Source organism: Myotis myotis, unplaced genomic scaffold (assembly GCF_014108235.1).
Source record: "Myotis myotis isolate mMyoMyo1 unplaced genomic scaffold, mMyoMyo1.p scaffold_m19_p_2, whole genome shotgun sequence".
Classification (NCBI taxonomy): Eukaryota; Metazoa; Chordata; class Mammalia; order Chiroptera; family Vespertilionidae; genus Myotis; species Myotis myotis.
Genome location: NW_023416324.1, coordinates 28,173,047 through 28,190,530, shown reverse-complemented (window position 1 = coordinate 28,190,530; position 17,484 = coordinate 28,173,047). Strand labels below are relative to the sequence as shown.

The window sequence follows — 17,484 nt, the reverse complement described above, 5'->3', positions numbered from 1 at the left end:
TACTTCTACTACAAATTTGCTAATGAAACTGCCCAGGCAAAGTTCATCTCAAACTTTCTAATTGCAAGATCCAATAGGATCTTGTTAACCCTCCATGTACCTGATCTCTCTGTGGCATTTGCCACAGTGACTACTTGTTTCTCCTTTAAATTCTCTCCTACCTTGGCTTCTATGACATCACGGTCTCTCCTGGTTTTGTTCCTCTAGTTAAGAGCACAGACTCTGGAGTCAGCACTGAGTTCAATTCCTGTCATTCCATTTACTAGCTGAGGCCAAATAAAGTCTTTGAGCCTTAGTTTCTCATCTATAAAACAGGGGTAATGGAACCCTACAGAGTTGTGAAGAGGATTAAGTGAGATAATCTAAGCACAGTGCCTAGGATATAGTGTTTAATATATCTGAATGGTCATAATTATTCTTTCTTGTTCTCTTAGCCTGGCATCTCTTCCACTCCTTAATTATAGCAGTCTCTCAAGAGTCCATTCTTTTTATTTATTTTTTGTTTGTTTGTTTTTTGTTTTAGTTAATCCTCACCCAAGGATATTTTTCCATTGACCTTTTAGAGAGAGTGGATGAGAGAGGGAAAGACAGAGAGAAACACATTGATTGGTTGCCTCCTGCAAGTGCCCCAACCAGGGCCTGAGCCAGGGAGGAGTCTGCAACCAAGGTACGTGCCCTTGACCAGAATCGAACCCAGTCCGCAGGCTGACACTCTATCCACTGGGCCAAACTGGCTAGGGCTCAAGAGTCCATTCTTAACAGTCTCCAATTCCATCCATTTTCATCGCCTTTACTCTATGCTAACACAAGTTCTTGTTTCCAGCCAGATTTCTACTACAGCACCTGTGATGACTATGCAAGCAACTATTTACTTGTCTGTCTCCTGCTACTAGATTGTGAGCTCCTTGAGGACAAAGGCTCTGATTTGTCTTCCTCCCCCCTCCCCCCCACCCCCCATCCCCATCCCCCGCTGCAGAGCAGTGCTTGGTGCATGGGAGTAAGCCTTCAATAAATGTTTTCTAAATGAATTAAATCTTTCTGGACACCATCACCTTAACCCCATGCCAACCTCCCTCATCCTCTAAGCCAGCGGTTCTCAACCTGTGGGTCGCAACCCCTTTGGGGATCGAACGACCCTTTCACGGGGGTCGCCTAAGACCATCGGAAAACACATATATAATTACACATTGTTTTTGTGATTAATCACTATGCTTTAATTATGTTCAATTTGTAACAATGAAAATACATCCTGCATATCAGATATTTACATGACGATTCATAACAGTAGCAAAATTACAGTTATGAAGTAGCAACGAAAATAATTTTATGGTTGGGGGTCACCACAACATGAGGAACTGTATTAAAGGGTCGCGGCATTAGGAAGGTTGAGAACCACTGCTCTAAGCCATTCATATACAGCAGTAAAATGTGCTTCAGCCATTCTGGCTATGGATTCTCCTGATCCATTCAAATTCTCAAACAAGGGTGTTTTTGATTTAGTTTTGTTTGTTTGTTTGTTTTTTCTGGCTCCAAACATACCCATTGTATCAGTCAGGGTCTTGGCAGAAATATACGGCACACTCAAACTGGGTATCTTGATGAGAGTTTAATAAAGGGAATATTTATAAAGATGAGGCAGGATTTATGAAAACCATCAAGGAACAGTGCAATAACCCAGGACTAACAGCAATTGGGAGCTGATTCCACCCCTAGGCATCAAAGGATAAGGGGAGAGAGTAGTTCCTAGACCTGGGGAGAGTAGCTGTGAAAGAGGGCTGCTTGGCTCTCCATTTAGGCAGAGATATACAGCCAACCCATGGAGACGTGGCAGGGAGGGAGCCAGGGGAATAAATAGCTCAAGGTCACTCTTCTCCCACCCTCTGATTTCTGTATTGGTTTGCTAGGGTTGCTGTAACAAAGTACCACAAACTTGGTGGCTTAAATAACAAAAATTTATTGTCTCACAGTTCTGGAGGCTGGGAGTTCAAGCTGTCAGCAGGGTTGGTTCCTTCTGAGGCTGTGAGACACAATCTGTCCCATGCCTCTCCCCTAGCTTCTGGTGGTTTCCTGGCAGTCTTTGGCGGACCTTGACTTGGGAGAAACATCACCCTTATCTCTGTCTTCATTTTCACATGGCATTCTCCTTGTGTGTGTCTGTGCCCAAATTTCCCCGTTTCATAAGGACACCAGACATACTGGATTAGGGCCCTCCCAAATGACCTCATCTTAACTAATTACATCTGCAATGAACCTATTTCCAAATAAGGTCACACTCTGAAGTACTGGGACTTAGGAATTCAACATATGAATTTGGGGGACACGATTCAACCCATAATATCCCCCCATTGGTGGAACCCAAACAAAAACTAGAGCCCAAGGAAATCCATTGACACAGGCCTTATGAATCATCTTCATAGGGCACGGGCAGGGTGGAGAAGGATGAATAGTGGGTCTGCATGGGACAAATGGATGACATCCAGTACACTCATTTTCCATCATTCCTTCCCCTAGTCATCTTCAAGGCTCCGACTTTATTCCTAGGGACTCAAGACAGGGATGAGGCCCAAACCAGTGAACCTCTCACCTTTACACCCACTCAACCATCATGTCCTGATCACTTTTACTTCTATATATATTTTTTATTGATTTTTTACAGAGAGGAAGGGAGAGGAATAGAGAGTCAGAAACATCGATGAGAGAGAAACATCGATCAGCTGCCTCCTGCACACCCCCCACTGGGTATATGCCTGCAACCAAGGTACATGCCCTTGACCAGAATTGAACCCGGGACCCCTCAGTCCGCAGGCCGACGCTCTATCCACTGAGCCAAACCGGTTAGGGTCACTTTTACTTCTTAAATTCCATTTCCTCTATCTCCACTGAACTACATACAGCCTTTTAACTAATATCTTTGCCTCTTTTAAAATATATATTTTTTATTGATTTCAAAGAGGAAGGGAGAGGGAGAGAGAGAAACATCAATGATGAAAGAGAATCATTGATTAGCTGCCTCCTGCACTGCCCCCACTGGGAATCGAGCCCACAACCTGGGCAAGTGCCCTGATCTGGAATTGAATTGTGACCTCCTGATTCATAGGTCGATGCTCAACCAGTGAGCCACACGGTAGTCTCTCTTTATATCTCTCCAGTTTCAACCTGTATGTTGCCTCCAGATTGATCTTCCTACTAATCTCACTTCTTACCTTTGACTCTTCAGAACCTGATTTCTTTCTCTTCCACTATTTGCTAATGTAAGGATTAAAAATGTTAACACAATGCCATGCATATAGTTAATACTCAGTGTTTATTGAGCTATTTTTAATATCCCAACTAAGTTGTTCCACCCCCTGAATATCACCTATATTTTATTCCTTCCATATCCTCTGCTTCCCTAGATTCAAGTCCTTCAGGTGTGAGTTCCTCCCAATCTAACCAGCTCCTCAGCCTCTAATTATCCATCTCAAAAGCCTTGTTCTCCTTGCCTCTAGCCCAAGAGGAAGTGATGTTTCTTTCCTAGACTGGAAAAGCTCCCTGTGTTTTCTACCCCATTTCTTCCTAGGGAAGGTACCCAGTTTCCTTTGTTCTGTCAGCTGGCCCTTGCCTGGCCCCTTTCACCTCCCCTGACTCTTGCCTTCACCTTCCAAAAGACATAGGCCTCGCCCTAGTCAGTTTGGCTCAGTGAATAACGCATCAGCCTGTGGACTGAAGGGTCTCGGGTTCAATTCAGGTCAAGGGCATGTACCTCTGTTGCTGGCTTGATCCTCAGCCCTAGTTGGGGCATGTGTGGGAGGCAACCAATCAATGTGTCTCTCTCTCATCTATGCTTTTTTTCTTTCTCTGTCCCTCTCCTCTCTTCTATTCTCTCTAAAAATCCATGGAAAAATATCCTTGGGTGAGGATTAACAACAACAAAAAAAGACATAGGACTCTTGGTGCTATTATTCCCTCAAACTCCCATTGCACTGCCCCTTTTCCACTCCCAGATTTCTCACACAAGTAGGCCGTGCTGCTGCCTTCGTATTCTCCCCACCCTTCTTTCTTCGAACTTTCCAATTGGAACCCGAGCACCCACTCTCCTGATCCCTCTCTCTCCAAGGTCACCGATGATTTGTTTCTCAATAGCTCTATCTGACCTCTTCTGTCATCATTCTGTTTAACTATTTTGCATCATATTAGAATTCTTCCCATTTCAAGGTCCATGTCAGTATAATCTGGCTTCTTTCATTCCTTTATTTTAAAATTATGAATTCCTTGAGGTTGTACCCTTATTTACCCTATCCTTATTCTCTGCAGTTAACCCTACTCCAGAAGCTGCAAACTCTGGCCATGTCCCACCCTCAGATATGTTTTGTTTGGCCCTTCCCTACACAGAAAACTTTCACTGATAAAACAGATCAAGTCCAAACTCCTTAGCTTAACATTTAAGGCCCTGACCAGCCTGATTCTAGACTACATTTCCTATGTATATGGGACTCCCCATTTAAAACCCAGGACATGCAACTCCTTGTTTTCCAAGGTAATTGGAAATAGAGAACATAAACACTTCAAAATCAAAGGTAACAATATTAAATTTGGGCTAAGAGCACCAGATTTTTCTCTGTCATCATCACAGTTCACTCCACTACTTATTTTTGTTTGTTTGTTCGTTGGAAGCTACCCATTGTCTTCACTATCAGAGACATGTAAACAAGGATCCTGGAACGCTGGTGAACCTTGAGCCCTGGCAAGGGCCAGAGCTATGCACCAATTGTGTAGTCGAGACAATAGTGGCTCAAGTAATTTCCTGACAAAATAGTCTCAGAGTAAATCTTTACTGACCTTTAAGATAGTCTGTCTGTTACCGGAATTGCCTGCCTAAGGGCAATATCTGTATCCAAAATTGAATAAAAGGTTGGCAAGGCGTGGGCACCAGTGGAAGTCCTTCCCCTTGCATTGGGCTTCCCGCCTGGCCCCAAATATTTCCAAATTACTATTTCTTGTCTTGTCTCTATCATTTGTGTGCGGCCCTTCTCCAGATCCTGAACCTTGAACCATGCAGGATGTGGTTCGCACATTTGTTTTGTTAATTCTCACCAGAGGATTTTTTTTTCATTGATTTTTAGTGAGTGAAAGGAAGGGAGGGGATGGAGATAAGAGACAGAGAGAGAGAGAGAGAGAGAGAGAGAGAGAGAGAGAGAGAGAAACATCCACATGAGACACATTGGTTGGATGCCTCCCACATGCACCCCAATCACCCATGGTCAAGATCGAACCTGAACCTGCAACCCAGGTGTGCCCTTGTCCAAGACCCTTCAGTGCTCAGGCAGATGATCTAACCACTGAGAAACACTGGCCAGGGAACTCCACTACTTATTATTATTGGCTGTGTGCCTTTGGGCAAGTTTCTAACCTTTTTCTGACCTAGTTTCTTTTTCTATAAAAGGGGCAAGATTATGTCTTATAGGAATAAGGATTAAAGTCAATAATGTATGCAAGCCCTTTAAACACAATAGTTAGCAGATGGCCAATAAATGGTACCTATTATTATTTTTATTATTGCTGTTTCACCTCTAAGCACATTCACACAATTCATTCAAATCATTATTAGAGCATTATTAGAACACTGGATTAAATGGGTTTTGAACCTGAATTTCCACCAATTTGTGTGAACTCTGGCACATCCCTTCCCTGGGCCTCTGTTTCTTCACCTATGAAATATGGGTGTTTCCAAGATGGGGAGGGTGCACCTCCGCAGTGGATCTCTAAAATTCCTGACACCTCTAAAGCCCCATAAGAGTAAGCCACAATGTCTTCCTCACGGCAAGTCCAACCTTACCTTCCAGTGCCGGAAGCCGGTCCATCCTTGCTGCTTAACACAGTTGCTGCAGGGAAGAAATATCTGCACAGCATATGTTTCAAGGGATCTGGCATATATGGCATACTGTTCTTAATATGTTTCCTCCCCTACTTAGTGCTATGTGTTTTAACCAAGGTCACCTCTCCGAGAAAGGTTGTTTCCCCAGGTGAGGATTTTTCCCTGGAGTTAGGGATTAACAGGACTATGGAAGGGAATAAAACAGTAAAACCCCTAACTAAGTGCCAGGCGGGTAGTTAATCACTTTAACTACGAACAATCACGATTAAGCTACATAATCTTTATTTAGGATAATCTCCTTCAGTTACTTCCTTGTAGTTTAACAGAACAATAGAGTAGCGACCTTGGAATGGAGATAACAAATGCCCTAACCTTTGGAATAGAATGGATAGGATTAAAATCAACTGGTATAAATACAGATGTAACAGGAGAATAGAACAGAACCTGGCTGGAGAACCTGACTAGAGAACCTGGCTATGCAGACCATCTGAACGCTGTCTCCGTGTCATTCCTTCAATCTTCGCCGATTCCGTTCACACCTTTGGGAATCCCTGGACCTGTTGGGGTTGGACCCCAACATTCCAGACAGGTAGGTCTGAATCCTGATTCTTTTTCTTGACTATAAGGAATTCACCCCTTTCAGCTTCATTTCCCCTGATTGTAAAACAGCAAACAAAACAATTTTAAAAACAAACACATGTACTACTTCTTTCCTAGCAGTGTTCCTGTTGTAGGCGGCAGGAATAGCACCAGGTGTATGACCAGTGGGGTCAGACCACATCTGGGTTCAGCAACCTCGGTACTTGGGTTCTGGCTAGGGAAGAAGTAACTCCAGGCCCAAACCGTAAGAGAATATTTATTGGGTCAATTACAGAAGTAGAAAAGTAATTCCTAGAAGAAATGGGCTTCAGAAACAAGTTATAGGTGTAAAGGAAGGGACCTTGGAGCTTGGGAGTGAGGAAGCTAATGGTAAGGTGCCAGGGGCAGGGAGATGGCAGGGAAGGAGAAGGGAGAGGGAAGAGCGGGTGTGTGCTCCTAGGAAGGAGAACATACTGGGGTCCTCCATCCTGAGGGTTTTAAGGGCGGAGAGTGTAGGTGACGTCCCAGGGGAAGATCTCAATAGAATATTCAGCAGTTTTACAGGTGTGTCCTTTCAGAGTCATGGTCTCCACTGATTGGCCGGCACCAGGGCAGAGGGTCATTATTCAATGCAGCCAGCTCTAAGGTCAGCCTTGGCTTTGCTTATCTGGTGTTGTTGCTTTTCTGGGCCTGGAGTTGAAATACAACTGAGGCCTAGATGCTATCTCTAGGGAGGAAAGGTCGGGGACTCCATCCATATGCTAGGGGAGGAAAGGTCACCCCTGGGGGCGGGGGGGGGGGGGGGGGGCTTCCCACCCAACAATTGTCTATTGCAGTGATGGCGAACCTATGACATGCGTGTCAGAGGTGACACGCGAACTCATTTTTTTTGGGTTGATTTTTCTTTGATAAATGGCATTTAAATATATAAAATAAATATCAAAAATGTCTGTTTTACTATGGTTGCAAATATCAAAAAATTTCTATATGTGACAAGGCACCAGAGTTAAGTTAGGGTTTTTCAAAGTGCTGACACGCCGAGCTCAAAAGGTTGGCCATCACTGGCTATTGTTAGGCACCTGGCTATTGTTACACCCCATGACTTCCTGAACCTGGCCCAACGTGCTAGCTCTGCTCACGTCTGCCTACAGCGTCCCTACTGTCGCGGGGCCAACAGCGGGTGAACCCTAACTCCTCCGGCTTCCCTCCGTGAAGCCTCTCAGCCCTTTCAGACCCCATCCCGCCCTCTCCCTCCACCCTCCCGCTTCCGTTCTCTAAAGGGGTCAGTGCTTCAGGTCGCCCCACAGCGCTCGGCACTCGGGTATCATAAATAAACCCCGCAGGGAGGGTTTAAATGTGCAGGGCGGGTGAGGGGAACCCGAGGAATGAATGGAAGCGAACCGGCCAGGAGGAGGCAGCGCGAGCCCCGCCCCCGGACGCTCCCCGCCCCGTCCCTCTCGCTTTCCGACACAAATCACGTGCCCCGGCTGAACTCTCGTGAGATCTGCGACTTGCCCCGGAAGACCCGCCCCCCGGGCCGTGGAGGCCAATGGGAAAAAGTGACGGTTACGACCGTTGGGTTTCAAAGAAGCCAATGACTGCCTGGAGCGGAGAGTTTAAGACGCTCAGGCTTGCGCTTCTCAGGTCGGTCGGGGATCGCACCGGCTCGGAGCTGACGGTGAGTGGCGGCGGGGCCCTGCCGTGGGGGGCCCGCGGCCAGGCGGCCCTGGCGGTGGGGCCGGCCTTTCCGAGCACGGACGCCTGTCTTCTTCCAGGGCTCGGCGGGCACCTTTCCCCTGCGGACGCTTCGCCCCCATGGCGCAGTTCGTGTTCGACAGCGACCTGCACTCCCTGCTGCAGCTGGACACCCCCATCCCCAATGCGCCCCCCGCGCGCTGGCAGCGCAAAGCTAAGGAAGCCTCGGGGCCCGCGCCCTCACCCATGCGGGCGGCCAATCGGTCCCACACCGCCGGCCGGACCCCGGGCCGCACTCCGGGTCAGTGGGTGCGGCGGGGCGGGGGGAGGGAGGGCGCACGGGTGACCGCGGCCTGCGGGTCCCCTCCCTCGGGAGCCGAGTGGGACTGTCTGCGTCCCTCTCTCCACCCCAGGCAAATCCGGCTCCAAGATTCAGACCACCCCCAGCAAACCTGGTGGGGACCGCTATATCCCCCATCGCAGTGCGACCCAGATGGAGGTGGCCAGCTTCCTCCTGAGTAAGGAGAACAACCATTCGGAAAACAGCCAGACGCCCACCAAGAAGGTATGCGCCCCCGAGGGACTTGGGGCCGGGGGCCCGTCTGTGCACTTCGCCCCACGCCATCCCGCCTCACCCACCGCCACCCTTCTGTGCCAGGAGCATCAGAAAGCCTGGGCTTTGAACCTGAACGGTTTTGACGTGGAGGAAGCCAAGATCCTTCGGCTCAGCGGGAAACCACAGAAAGTTCCAGAGGGTGAGACCCGAGGTTCACGGTGTTTGGAGGGAGATGTCTGCCCTTCCCACCTAAGACGGGGTGGGGGTCGGGGGGAGTGCTTATCGGCCGGCCAGGGGAGGGCCAGGGGAGGTTTCGGGTCTCCAGGTCGAGCCTCCCTCCACGGACAGGTTACGAGAACAGACTGAAAGTCCTCTACAGCCAGAAGGCCACGCCCGGCTCCAGCAAGAGGACCTGCCGGTACATCCCCTCCCTGCCGGACCGGATCCTGGATGCCCCTGAAATCCGCAACGACTATTGTAAGCGCGGCCTGCGCATGGCTGGGTGGGTGGGAAGAGGGCCTGGGCACCAGGACACAGGGCAGCGGACGTCCTTGCCTCTGCCCCTCTGGCAGACCTGAACCTGGTGGACTGGAGCTCGGGGAACGTGCTGGCCGTGGCTTTGGACAACAGTGTGTACTTGTGGAGCGCCAGCACCGGCGACATCCTGCAGCTGCTGCAGATGGAGCAGCCTGGAGACTACGTTTCCTCTGTGTCCTGGATCAAGGAGGGCAACTACCTGGCTGTGGGCACCAGCAGCGCGGAGGTCCAGGTGCGACTTGTCCCCGGACCCTGGGAGCTTGCCCAGGAGGAGGATGCTGTGCCAGGGCCCAGCCTCTGATGGTCGTGGTCCTCTCTCTCTAGCTATGGGATGTGCAGCAGCAGAAGCGGCTTCGGAACATGACCAGTCATTCTGCCCGAGTGGGCGCCCTGTGTTGGAATAGCTACATACTGTCCAGGTCAGTGGTGTTTGCTAGTCTGTTGCAAGATCAGGCTGTGATTTTTTTTTGCCCTCCCCCCACTGTACACCCCTGAAGGGAAGCAGCTCTGCCCTACGGTGGCACTTGGCGCTGCCACAGGACCTGATTCCCATCTTCCTTCTTGCAGTGGCTCACGCTCTGGTCACATCCATCACCATGATGTTCGGGTCGCAGAACACCATGTGGCCACACTGAGTGGTCACAGCCAGGAAGTGTGTGGGCTGCGCTGGTCCCCAGATGGACGACATTTGGCCAGTGGTGGCAATGATAACTTGGTCAATGTGTGGCCTAGTGCTGCTTTAGAGGCGGGCTGGGTTCCCCTGCAGACATTCACCCAGCATCAAGGGGCTGTCAAGGTAAGAGGGGCTCAGCTGGGGCCTCTGCAGACCCTCACCCAGAACCTGAGGAATATTACAGGGAGATGGGATGCTGGGATTGGACTAGGTTAGTCTAGGACCCTCTATAACTCCCTGCTGACTCCACTTTTGTCCCATCTAGGCTGTAGCTTGGTGTCCCTGGCAGTCCAATATACTGGCAACTGGAGGGGGCACCAGTGATCGGCACATTCGCATCTGGAACGTCTGCTCTGGGGCCTGTCTGAATGCTGTGGATGCCCACTCCCAGGTAGTCTTTTACCTATTCTAGTCTCTCACTCCTAGATACATTCTTACTCTTTACTTCTTCCTGGGCAACCATGTCCCCTTCAATGGCTTCACTAAGTCTGTACCCTGATGATTTCCAAACTTCTAAATCAGCTCTCACTCAGGCTCCAGATCCATATTTCCAACACCCTGTGGCCCATCTCCTGTCCCAAGTCCTATAGGTGGCACCAGCCTAATAGGTTCCTAATTAAACTTGTTGCTTCCCTTTGCCTCCCTAAAATGTGTCCCTACGCCTCCTCCACTTATATTCTTTGAGGACAGAACCTACTTAGAAATCTGAAAAAACCTAGAATCTTTCATCCTCCTCACCTAGTCACCAAGATAGCAGTTTTACCTCAGAATGTCATTCACAAGTGTTTCCTCCCCTCAGTGCACTGGTCTCAGTATTCTTAGCTCCTCTAGTCTGTCCTCTGCTGTGGTCGGGGTGGTATGTTACTGTCCTCCTTAAATCCTGCAATGGCCCCCCATCACCTACAGCATATAACCCAAATCCATTAGAATTTGATGACTTGCTGGTGAGTCTCCCTGCAACAACTCCAGCTTCTCCTTCCATTCAACACCCATTCTGCCCACCTTCATTCTAGATTTGGGCTTTTGAGCCAGAGTTCAAATTCTGGCTCTGTCACCTACTAACTTAACTTGCTTGTGATCTTAGGCAACTTGCTGAACTTCCTTCTGCTCGATTCCTCATCTGTAAATGGATAACAGTTATAATTCTCAAAAGGCTTTTGTTAGGATCATCGCCACTCAAGTCTCAGTGACCTGGCAATGTTCCTAACTCTAGAATGGACTTACTTCTGGTTTGAGTAGTCGGCTCTATGCTGTATCTACACCATCCCCTCTCCACAGGTGTGCTCCATCCTCTGGTCTTCCCACTACAAGGAACTTATCTCAGGTCATGGCTTTGCCCAGAACCAGCTGGTTATTTGGAAGTACCCAACCATGGTCAAGGTGGCTGAGCTCAAAGGTATGTGCTAAATGACAGAAGCCAGACACAAAAGACTACATATTGTATGATTATTTATATGGACTATCCAGAAGAGGCAAATGCAGAAAGATAAAACAGACTAATGGTTACCAGGGGCTGGAGGGAAAGGGTAATGTGTGCTTTTCTTTATGGAGTGATGAAAATGGTCTGGAATTATAGTTGTGACTTTATAGTCACAACTTTGTGACTATACTAAAAAGCAATGAATTGTACAATTTAAAAGAATACATTTTATGGCATGTAAATTATTATCTCAAAGCTGTTACAAAAAACAAAACCCCAAAAAAGGTAGGTTTGCCCTTAAAATTGGAGAGTTGTAGTATGTCTCCATTCATGTGCTGCTCTTACTTTTTCCTTTCTCATGCCCAGGTCACACAGCCCGGGTCCTAAGTTTGGCCATGAGTCCAGATGGAGCCACAGTGGCATCAGCAGCAGCAGATGAGACCCTACGCATGTGGCGCTGCTTTGAGTTGGACCCTGCACGGCGGCGGGAGCGGGAAAAGGCTAGTGCAACCAAAAGCAGCCTTATCCATCAAGGCATCCGTTGAGGACCAACTCATCACTTCAGTTTTTATGTTTGCTTTTTTTATTTTTCTAATAAAGTCATGTCTCTCTTCTCCTTGCATGACCTCTGTCTCTGGCTTTCTCAAGGGGCTCCTCTCCTGTGTTTGAGAGCTAAAATGTCCATCCTGTGGGAGCCTTGACAGGGATAGCAGGCTTTGTCCCCCACCTCCTCCACCTACATATACGTACACACACAGCCTCAGTAGTTTCCTCTGTCACTTTTAATGAAGACATGAGTGAGCAGCCTCCACAGGCTGTATTCCCAGGCCTCCCACCCACTCGGACGTATGGGTGGGAAGGAGGGAGCCTGGGTCCGTAGTGACAGATTATTGCTGACCTCTTCAGTGTGAGGAAAAAGGCCACAAGACCCTGGTGGGGGCCAGTCCTGAGTGCTTCTCTCCCAAGTTTAAGGCAGGGAGGGGGAAGTAAGCGTCCAGCCCTTTCAGCCCCCAGCTCAAGTGGCAGAGGGCAACGAGGCCACGTCCCTGGGGCTGGCTGGGACAAGTGGGTGAGGAACGGAAGCTGTGGTCCCTGTGTACCAGCTGTGGGGAGGGGAAGGCTTGTCCCCTGCTCAGTCCTGACCACATAATCCCTGGTCACAGGTGTAGTTGGGGAGGACAATGATGGATGCTGCCCAAGGTGCAGTCCTGAGGCACTTAGGTGGGCGCCTAGCAAGAGCATGGTTCTCAGTTGGCCTTGACTTTGGCAGTACCTGGAGCTCCATTTTGCTGAACTACACGGGGCAGCCGTTTGCCTTTGGTGTAAGAATGATACCAGAAATTGGAGAAGAGCACGAAGAAGATGGTGCCGTACATCCAGATGAGGTGGATGATGACTGGGTACTGGTAGTTACAGCTGGGCAAGAAGTAGTACTGGGAGATGTGCAGCGAGACCAGGACAAACTGGATCTAGGATAGAGAAAGGCAAGGGTCAGAGGGAATACTGAGAGGGCTGGAGGGAAGGGGTAGAGAAAGACTGAACACTGAGTGGGGGGATAGTGTCAAAGGTGAGACAGGTTGGATAAAGGAAGGATCCAGACTAGTAGTATTGGGATGGTATAGACCAGGTCCAGGCCCCTCACCAGCTGGATGGCCGTCATGTGCTTTTTCCACCAAAGGTAGGGCTGAGCCACAGGGCCGAGGGCAGATAGTCCATAGTACAGGTACATGATGACATGCACAGAGGAGTTTATCATGGCATGGAAAGAGCCCATTCCTCCTGTGGACGGACAGTGAACAGGGTCAGGAGAGTCGAGCCTCTAATCCCCAGTGCCTGCCCCTTTTTCCCCCAAAGGCGTTCACCACTCACCTGGGGCAATTTTCACTCCCCACCACCAGCTCCAGGGAAGCACTGAGTGATGGAAGACATGTAGGAAGGTCACCTGCCCATCTTTTTTCCGGAGAATAAAGATCACCTGAGCAGAGTAGGGAAAGGAGTTTCAGAGTCAGGGCCTCTCACTCCTTTCTCCCCCACCTCAAGTTCTCATTTCATATACTCTCACCGTGTCCATGAGTTCAATGAACTTGGAGAAGAGGAAGAGCCAGGCCACTCGAACCATCTGCAAGAAGTCAGGGCAGCCTTAGGACCCCGCCCCTCACTACTAACTAGAGCCTCCCTACACTGGCCCATGAACACAGGTCACACCCAAATTTCTATCCCCAGGTTGTTTACGATGTAGGCACCCCCCGACACCCCCACCCCCCAACTCCCTCCTACTTACCCTCAGTGCCTCCGGGTTGTTGGAAAAGTCCACAGGGTCACAGCGCCAGGTGTAGCTACTCAGCCAGCCAGACATCAGGAACTAGAAATGGGATGTGGATTAGACCACCAGAATGCCCTCCCTCCCCTCATTCCCTCCCGTTTTCTAGTTGAAGAGATGGATCTGAGCCTTTCTGGAAAGGAGATGCATGCTCTGGCTCTAAGGCCTGCCCCTTATCCTGCCAGCAGAAATTAAGGCCTAGGCATCCCAGGGTCCCACCTCATAGACAATGTAGAGGGAGAGTGCCACCAGTGAGAAGTTGTAGACAACCATGAAACCACGCAGTTGGAAGGGCTTCCGATTGGCCATGATTCGAGGCCCAAGTGAGAGAACGAAGTACACATAAGTCAGGAGAATGGAGGTCATTAGCAAGGGGGACCCCATCAAAGGGTAGCCCTGTATCCGGGGATCTGCAAATAAGGATCAAAGGAGTCAGGAAGTGCCACAGGGTTCAAAGGGTCCCAATCAGGTGTACAGATATGAGGTCAGGTCACAAGGGTCAAAGGGGTTGGGAGGGCTTTCCATTAGGTGACAGCCCTAGACCCAGAGATCTCAGGACAGGAGGGAGGTAGGGCAGGTGGACAGCATCTTTCTTACCCCCATGTTTCATCATGCTCTGGTACACGTTCACAAGAGCTTCCATCCTAGTTAACGACTCTGGGGAGGTATGGAAGGCGGGTGTCAGCCAGGGCTGTGTTCTCCCATCTTACCCCTGACCCACAGACAGGACAGAGACTAGACAACCCCCGATACTCATTGCAAAAGGATATAACAGAGAGAGGAAGGAATTGCTGGGGACTAGGGGTAGGAGGAGACAGTCTGGCGGGGGCATCTGCTTCCCACACATCCTGCCTGCCTGGTAAGGGCTGTTCCACCCTTCCTCTCCACACCTTCCTCTCTTCCCTTCACTCTCTGCTCTTCTCTGGTGGTTTTTACTTCATGACCTCCCCTCCCCTCTTCCTCCACAAGAAAACTCTCAATTTTGATCTCTTTCTAGAAAGTCTTACCTCTCACAGAAAATTCATCTCCCGAATGAACTGCCTCTCCCTTCCTCACCAAAGTCTCTGGCCTTTCCAGCTCTGGGTCGTTCTTCTCTCCAGGGATCCTCCCCTTCAACCTCTCCTGGCCCATTTCGGGATGCCCTTCTCCTGGGATTGTCCTTTCCAGGACTCTCCTCTCCCGAGGGTCCCTCCTTTGCCCTGCCGGGACTCTCACTTCCCAGCCCTTCCAGCCCATCCTGTCCCTTCTTGGTTGGTCCCTCCTGTCCCTTCCGGGACTCTCACCTCCCAATCCCCGCCTGCCCCTTCCTCCTCTCCCCTGCTGAGACATTCCCAGGCTCTTCTGGGCCCTCCTGAGCTCTCACCTCCAGCCTCTCGGCTCCTCTCCGGTGCTCTCCTCTTGCCCTTCCTCTCTGGGAGCCGGGCTCTTTGAGACTCCTGCCCTGGCAGCTCCACCTGTCTGACTAGATCTGGCGGCAGCCCCGCCCTCCACCCACCCCCGCTGCACTGCACATGGGGTGGAGGGTGGGTCCAGGCCACAGGTCAGTGCCTGGAGGAGCAGGACCCACGAGGATTGAGAAAGCCAAATAAAGCTGGGACTCACCGTCTACCCACCCTCTCTAGATCAGCCAGATGGTCTAAGGTTTTAGGTTTTGAATCACAAACCTGCTGAGGCTCCAGTCCCAGCCCAAACCTTGGAGCAAAGAGAACTGCAGAAAACCCACACCCAGCATCTGCTAAACTAGCCATAAATTCTCAGTTTGTCCTACTTTAAATGGGTACTATCACCCTTCTCTCCCAGGGAGGGGCAGGGAAGCCAGTGGCATGTGAGGAGGTGGGGACGTGGGGGAGGTCTCAGGAATCTTCCCCTCCCTCAGGGAGGAGTCTAATGATCTAGGCCCTCTCCCCCTCAGGACCTCAAGGAATGACGGAGGAGGGCTCACTGGGACACAAAAGTCAGACCCAGGGGAGCCTGGGGCTCTGAAGAAGTCCCAGAGGGATAATGCAGTCCCTGAACAGCCCGGGCAGCAGATGCTCTGAGAGCAACCTGCGCAGGTACTGAGTGAAGAACACACCTGACACATCCACCGAGGCTGCACATGCACCCCTCACACACACATACTGGGCCCCCATCCCACAGACGCTCCCCCAACCTCCATGTCAACCCCCAACTGCCCCACCACCGTCAGGCCCAAGTCCTTCCATACACACATGGCCTCACACACACCTGCCTCTCACACAGCTCTCCCCTCACCCACCCAATGACCATATCACCAAGGGCTAGCACACATATGCACACATGGAGCCTACACAGCGCCTGCCGGCAACAACTGCCCTCCTCTGACACACCACCCAAACAAGCCCCCGTGGACGCTGACATGCATAGTTTCTAATACTCAGACCTGCTCCAAAAATACATTCACTCTAGTGAACACACCCTAAGCACTCACACATCCTCCTAGGTCCTGCATTACCATGTGCAGATGCTTATGCTCACACATACATGAGTCACAGATAAATGTGGTCACATACATAAGCTCATACAGCCCACTTAGCAGGGAATGCATATAAAATCCCCCATACCACATGCTGACACACACCTGTCCTCGGTCAAGCACACAGATCTCTTTTCACAGATGACGATCATTCATTCATTCATTCATTCATTCACAATCATATTTTTGCTGTTTGCCTATTCTGTGGGAGGGCCGGCCAGGAGAGGGTAACATGTGCTCTAACACACAGTTCCTTCCTGACCCATGAGTTTGCCAGCTTGTTATCTCTCTCAACCACCACACTCGCATGCACCCTGGAGGTCAGGAGTGGCTCAAGGTTCTGGAAAGGACCTCTCTCCAAGCTAGAGAGGAATCTGGGTGTGTCCCCGCAGGGGAACTCGGTCCTTCCTTTTAAGATGGATGGAAGGGAAAAGGAAACAGGCAGAGGAAGGGGGAGGGGAAAAGAGGAGGGAAGAGAAGGGAGGAGGGAGGGAGGGGACAAGAGGGAAGAGGGATAAGACCTAGAGGTGGTGGAGGAAGGCCTAGGTTTGAGTAAATGGGGTCCACGCACGGGAGGGCGGTTGCTGGAGAGGCCCAGCCCCAGAGAGCTGGGACCTCCCACTCACTCTCCCCAGGAACAGCCTCGCCCACAGCCAGGGCAGGGCAGGGCTGGGCCGGGCGAGCCAGGCAGGGGGCCCCGGGCACGTGGAGCGCCCGCCCAGGAAAGGTCCAGACTCACCAGTGGGGGGCCAGGCAGGCAGCAGTGGAGGGCTCGGAGGGAGCAGGGCCAGAGAGAAGTCCCCAGGGCCAGCCTGCCTGCCACTTCCTCATCTGCTGGGCCGACTTTCTGTCACCAGAGGGGGAGGGGGCGGGCCGGGTGGGGGGCGCTTGCTGATTGGGTCTTCGGCTGAGGCAGGAGGGGCAGTCCAGCCTCAACTGGGCTCGGCCCGCAGGGCGGGAGCAGGGGCGGGCCGCCCGATCCCGGGCAGGAAGCACGCCCAGCCCCGACTCCCCACCCCTTCCCTCGGCATCACTCAGCCCGCCGCTGTCAGCTCGCGCGGCCTGGGTAGGGCCGCCAGAGTCGTAACCTGCTTCTTCCTGACATTCAGCCCATGAATGGCCTTATTCTGGGCCTTCGGGTGATTAATCCGCCAACACGACCAACACATCTGCGTGGGCAGGCAGGCCCACCCAGCTTAGGACCCTGGGAAAAGTTCCAGGGCTCAGCCCTTCCTCAAAGAGCACCCTCTAGAAAGGGGGAGACCTGGGCGGCCATGAGCCACAGGAGCAGGGAGGTCTCTGTAGGAGGGAGCAGCTGGGCATGCAAGCCTTCCCTCCGAGCCCATAGGTCTGGAT

General features: G+C 50.9%; 2 protein-coding genes across 8 annotated transcripts; one reads left to right on the top strand and one right to left on the bottom strand.

Annotated features, from left to right (window-relative positions):
• The first annotated feature begins 6,327 nt into the window (after positions 1–6,327).
• CDC20 (cell division cycle 20) lies at positions 6,328–11,939 on the top strand. 4 transcript variants are annotated; one of them, XM_036350403.1, is made up of 11 exons: positions 6,328–6,443; positions 8,209–8,429; positions 8,542–8,693; positions 8,787–8,883; positions 9,033–9,161; positions 9,257–9,453; positions 9,546–9,640; positions 9,789–10,017; positions 10,160–10,285; positions 11,134–11,290; positions 11,681–11,939. In XM_036350403.1, the coding sequence occupies exons 2-11, from the start codon at positions 8,249–8,251 to the stop codon at positions 11,857–11,859; spliced, it is 1,542 nt and encodes a 513-aa protein (XP_036206296.1). In that variant the 5' UTR covers positions 6,328–6,443; positions 8,209–8,248; the 3' UTR covers positions 11,860–11,939. The 4 variants fall into 4 exon arrangements, with proteins under 4 accessions (XP_036206296.1, XP_036206297.1, XP_036206295.1 ...); XM_036350404.1 differs by lacking the exon at positions 6,328–6,443 and adding an exon at positions 7,958–8,111 and having other exon boundaries at positions 11,173–11,290; XM_036350402.1 differs by lacking the exon at positions 6,328–6,443 and adding an exon at positions 7,958–8,111.
• A 139-nt stretch (positions 11,940–12,078) lies between these two features.
• On the bottom strand, positions 12,079–17,018 carry ELOVL1 (ELOVL fatty acid elongase 1). Of its 4 annotated transcripts, none has more exons than XM_036350407.1 (8): positions 16,868–17,018; positions 14,232–14,291; positions 13,854–14,044; positions 13,596–13,676; positions 13,377–13,433; positions 13,184–13,289; positions 12,957–13,093; positions 12,562–12,783 (listed from the first exon to the last, which is right to left on the bottom strand). In XM_036350407.1, the coding sequence occupies exons 2-8, from the start codon at positions 14,275–14,277 to the stop codon at positions 12,562–12,564; spliced, it is 840 nt and encodes a 279-aa protein (XP_036206300.1). In that variant the 5' UTR covers positions 14,278–14,291; positions 16,868–17,018. The 4 variants fall into 4 exon arrangements, with proteins under 4 accessions (XP_036206303.1, XP_036206300.1, XP_036206299.1 ...); XM_036350406.1 differs by lacking the exon at positions 16,868–17,018 and adding an exon at positions 14,998–15,695; XM_036350410.1 differs by lacking the exon at positions 16,868–17,018 and having other exon boundaries at positions 12,079–12,783; positions 14,232–14,297.
• Between the last annotated feature and the right edge of the window lie 466 nt (positions 17,019–17,484).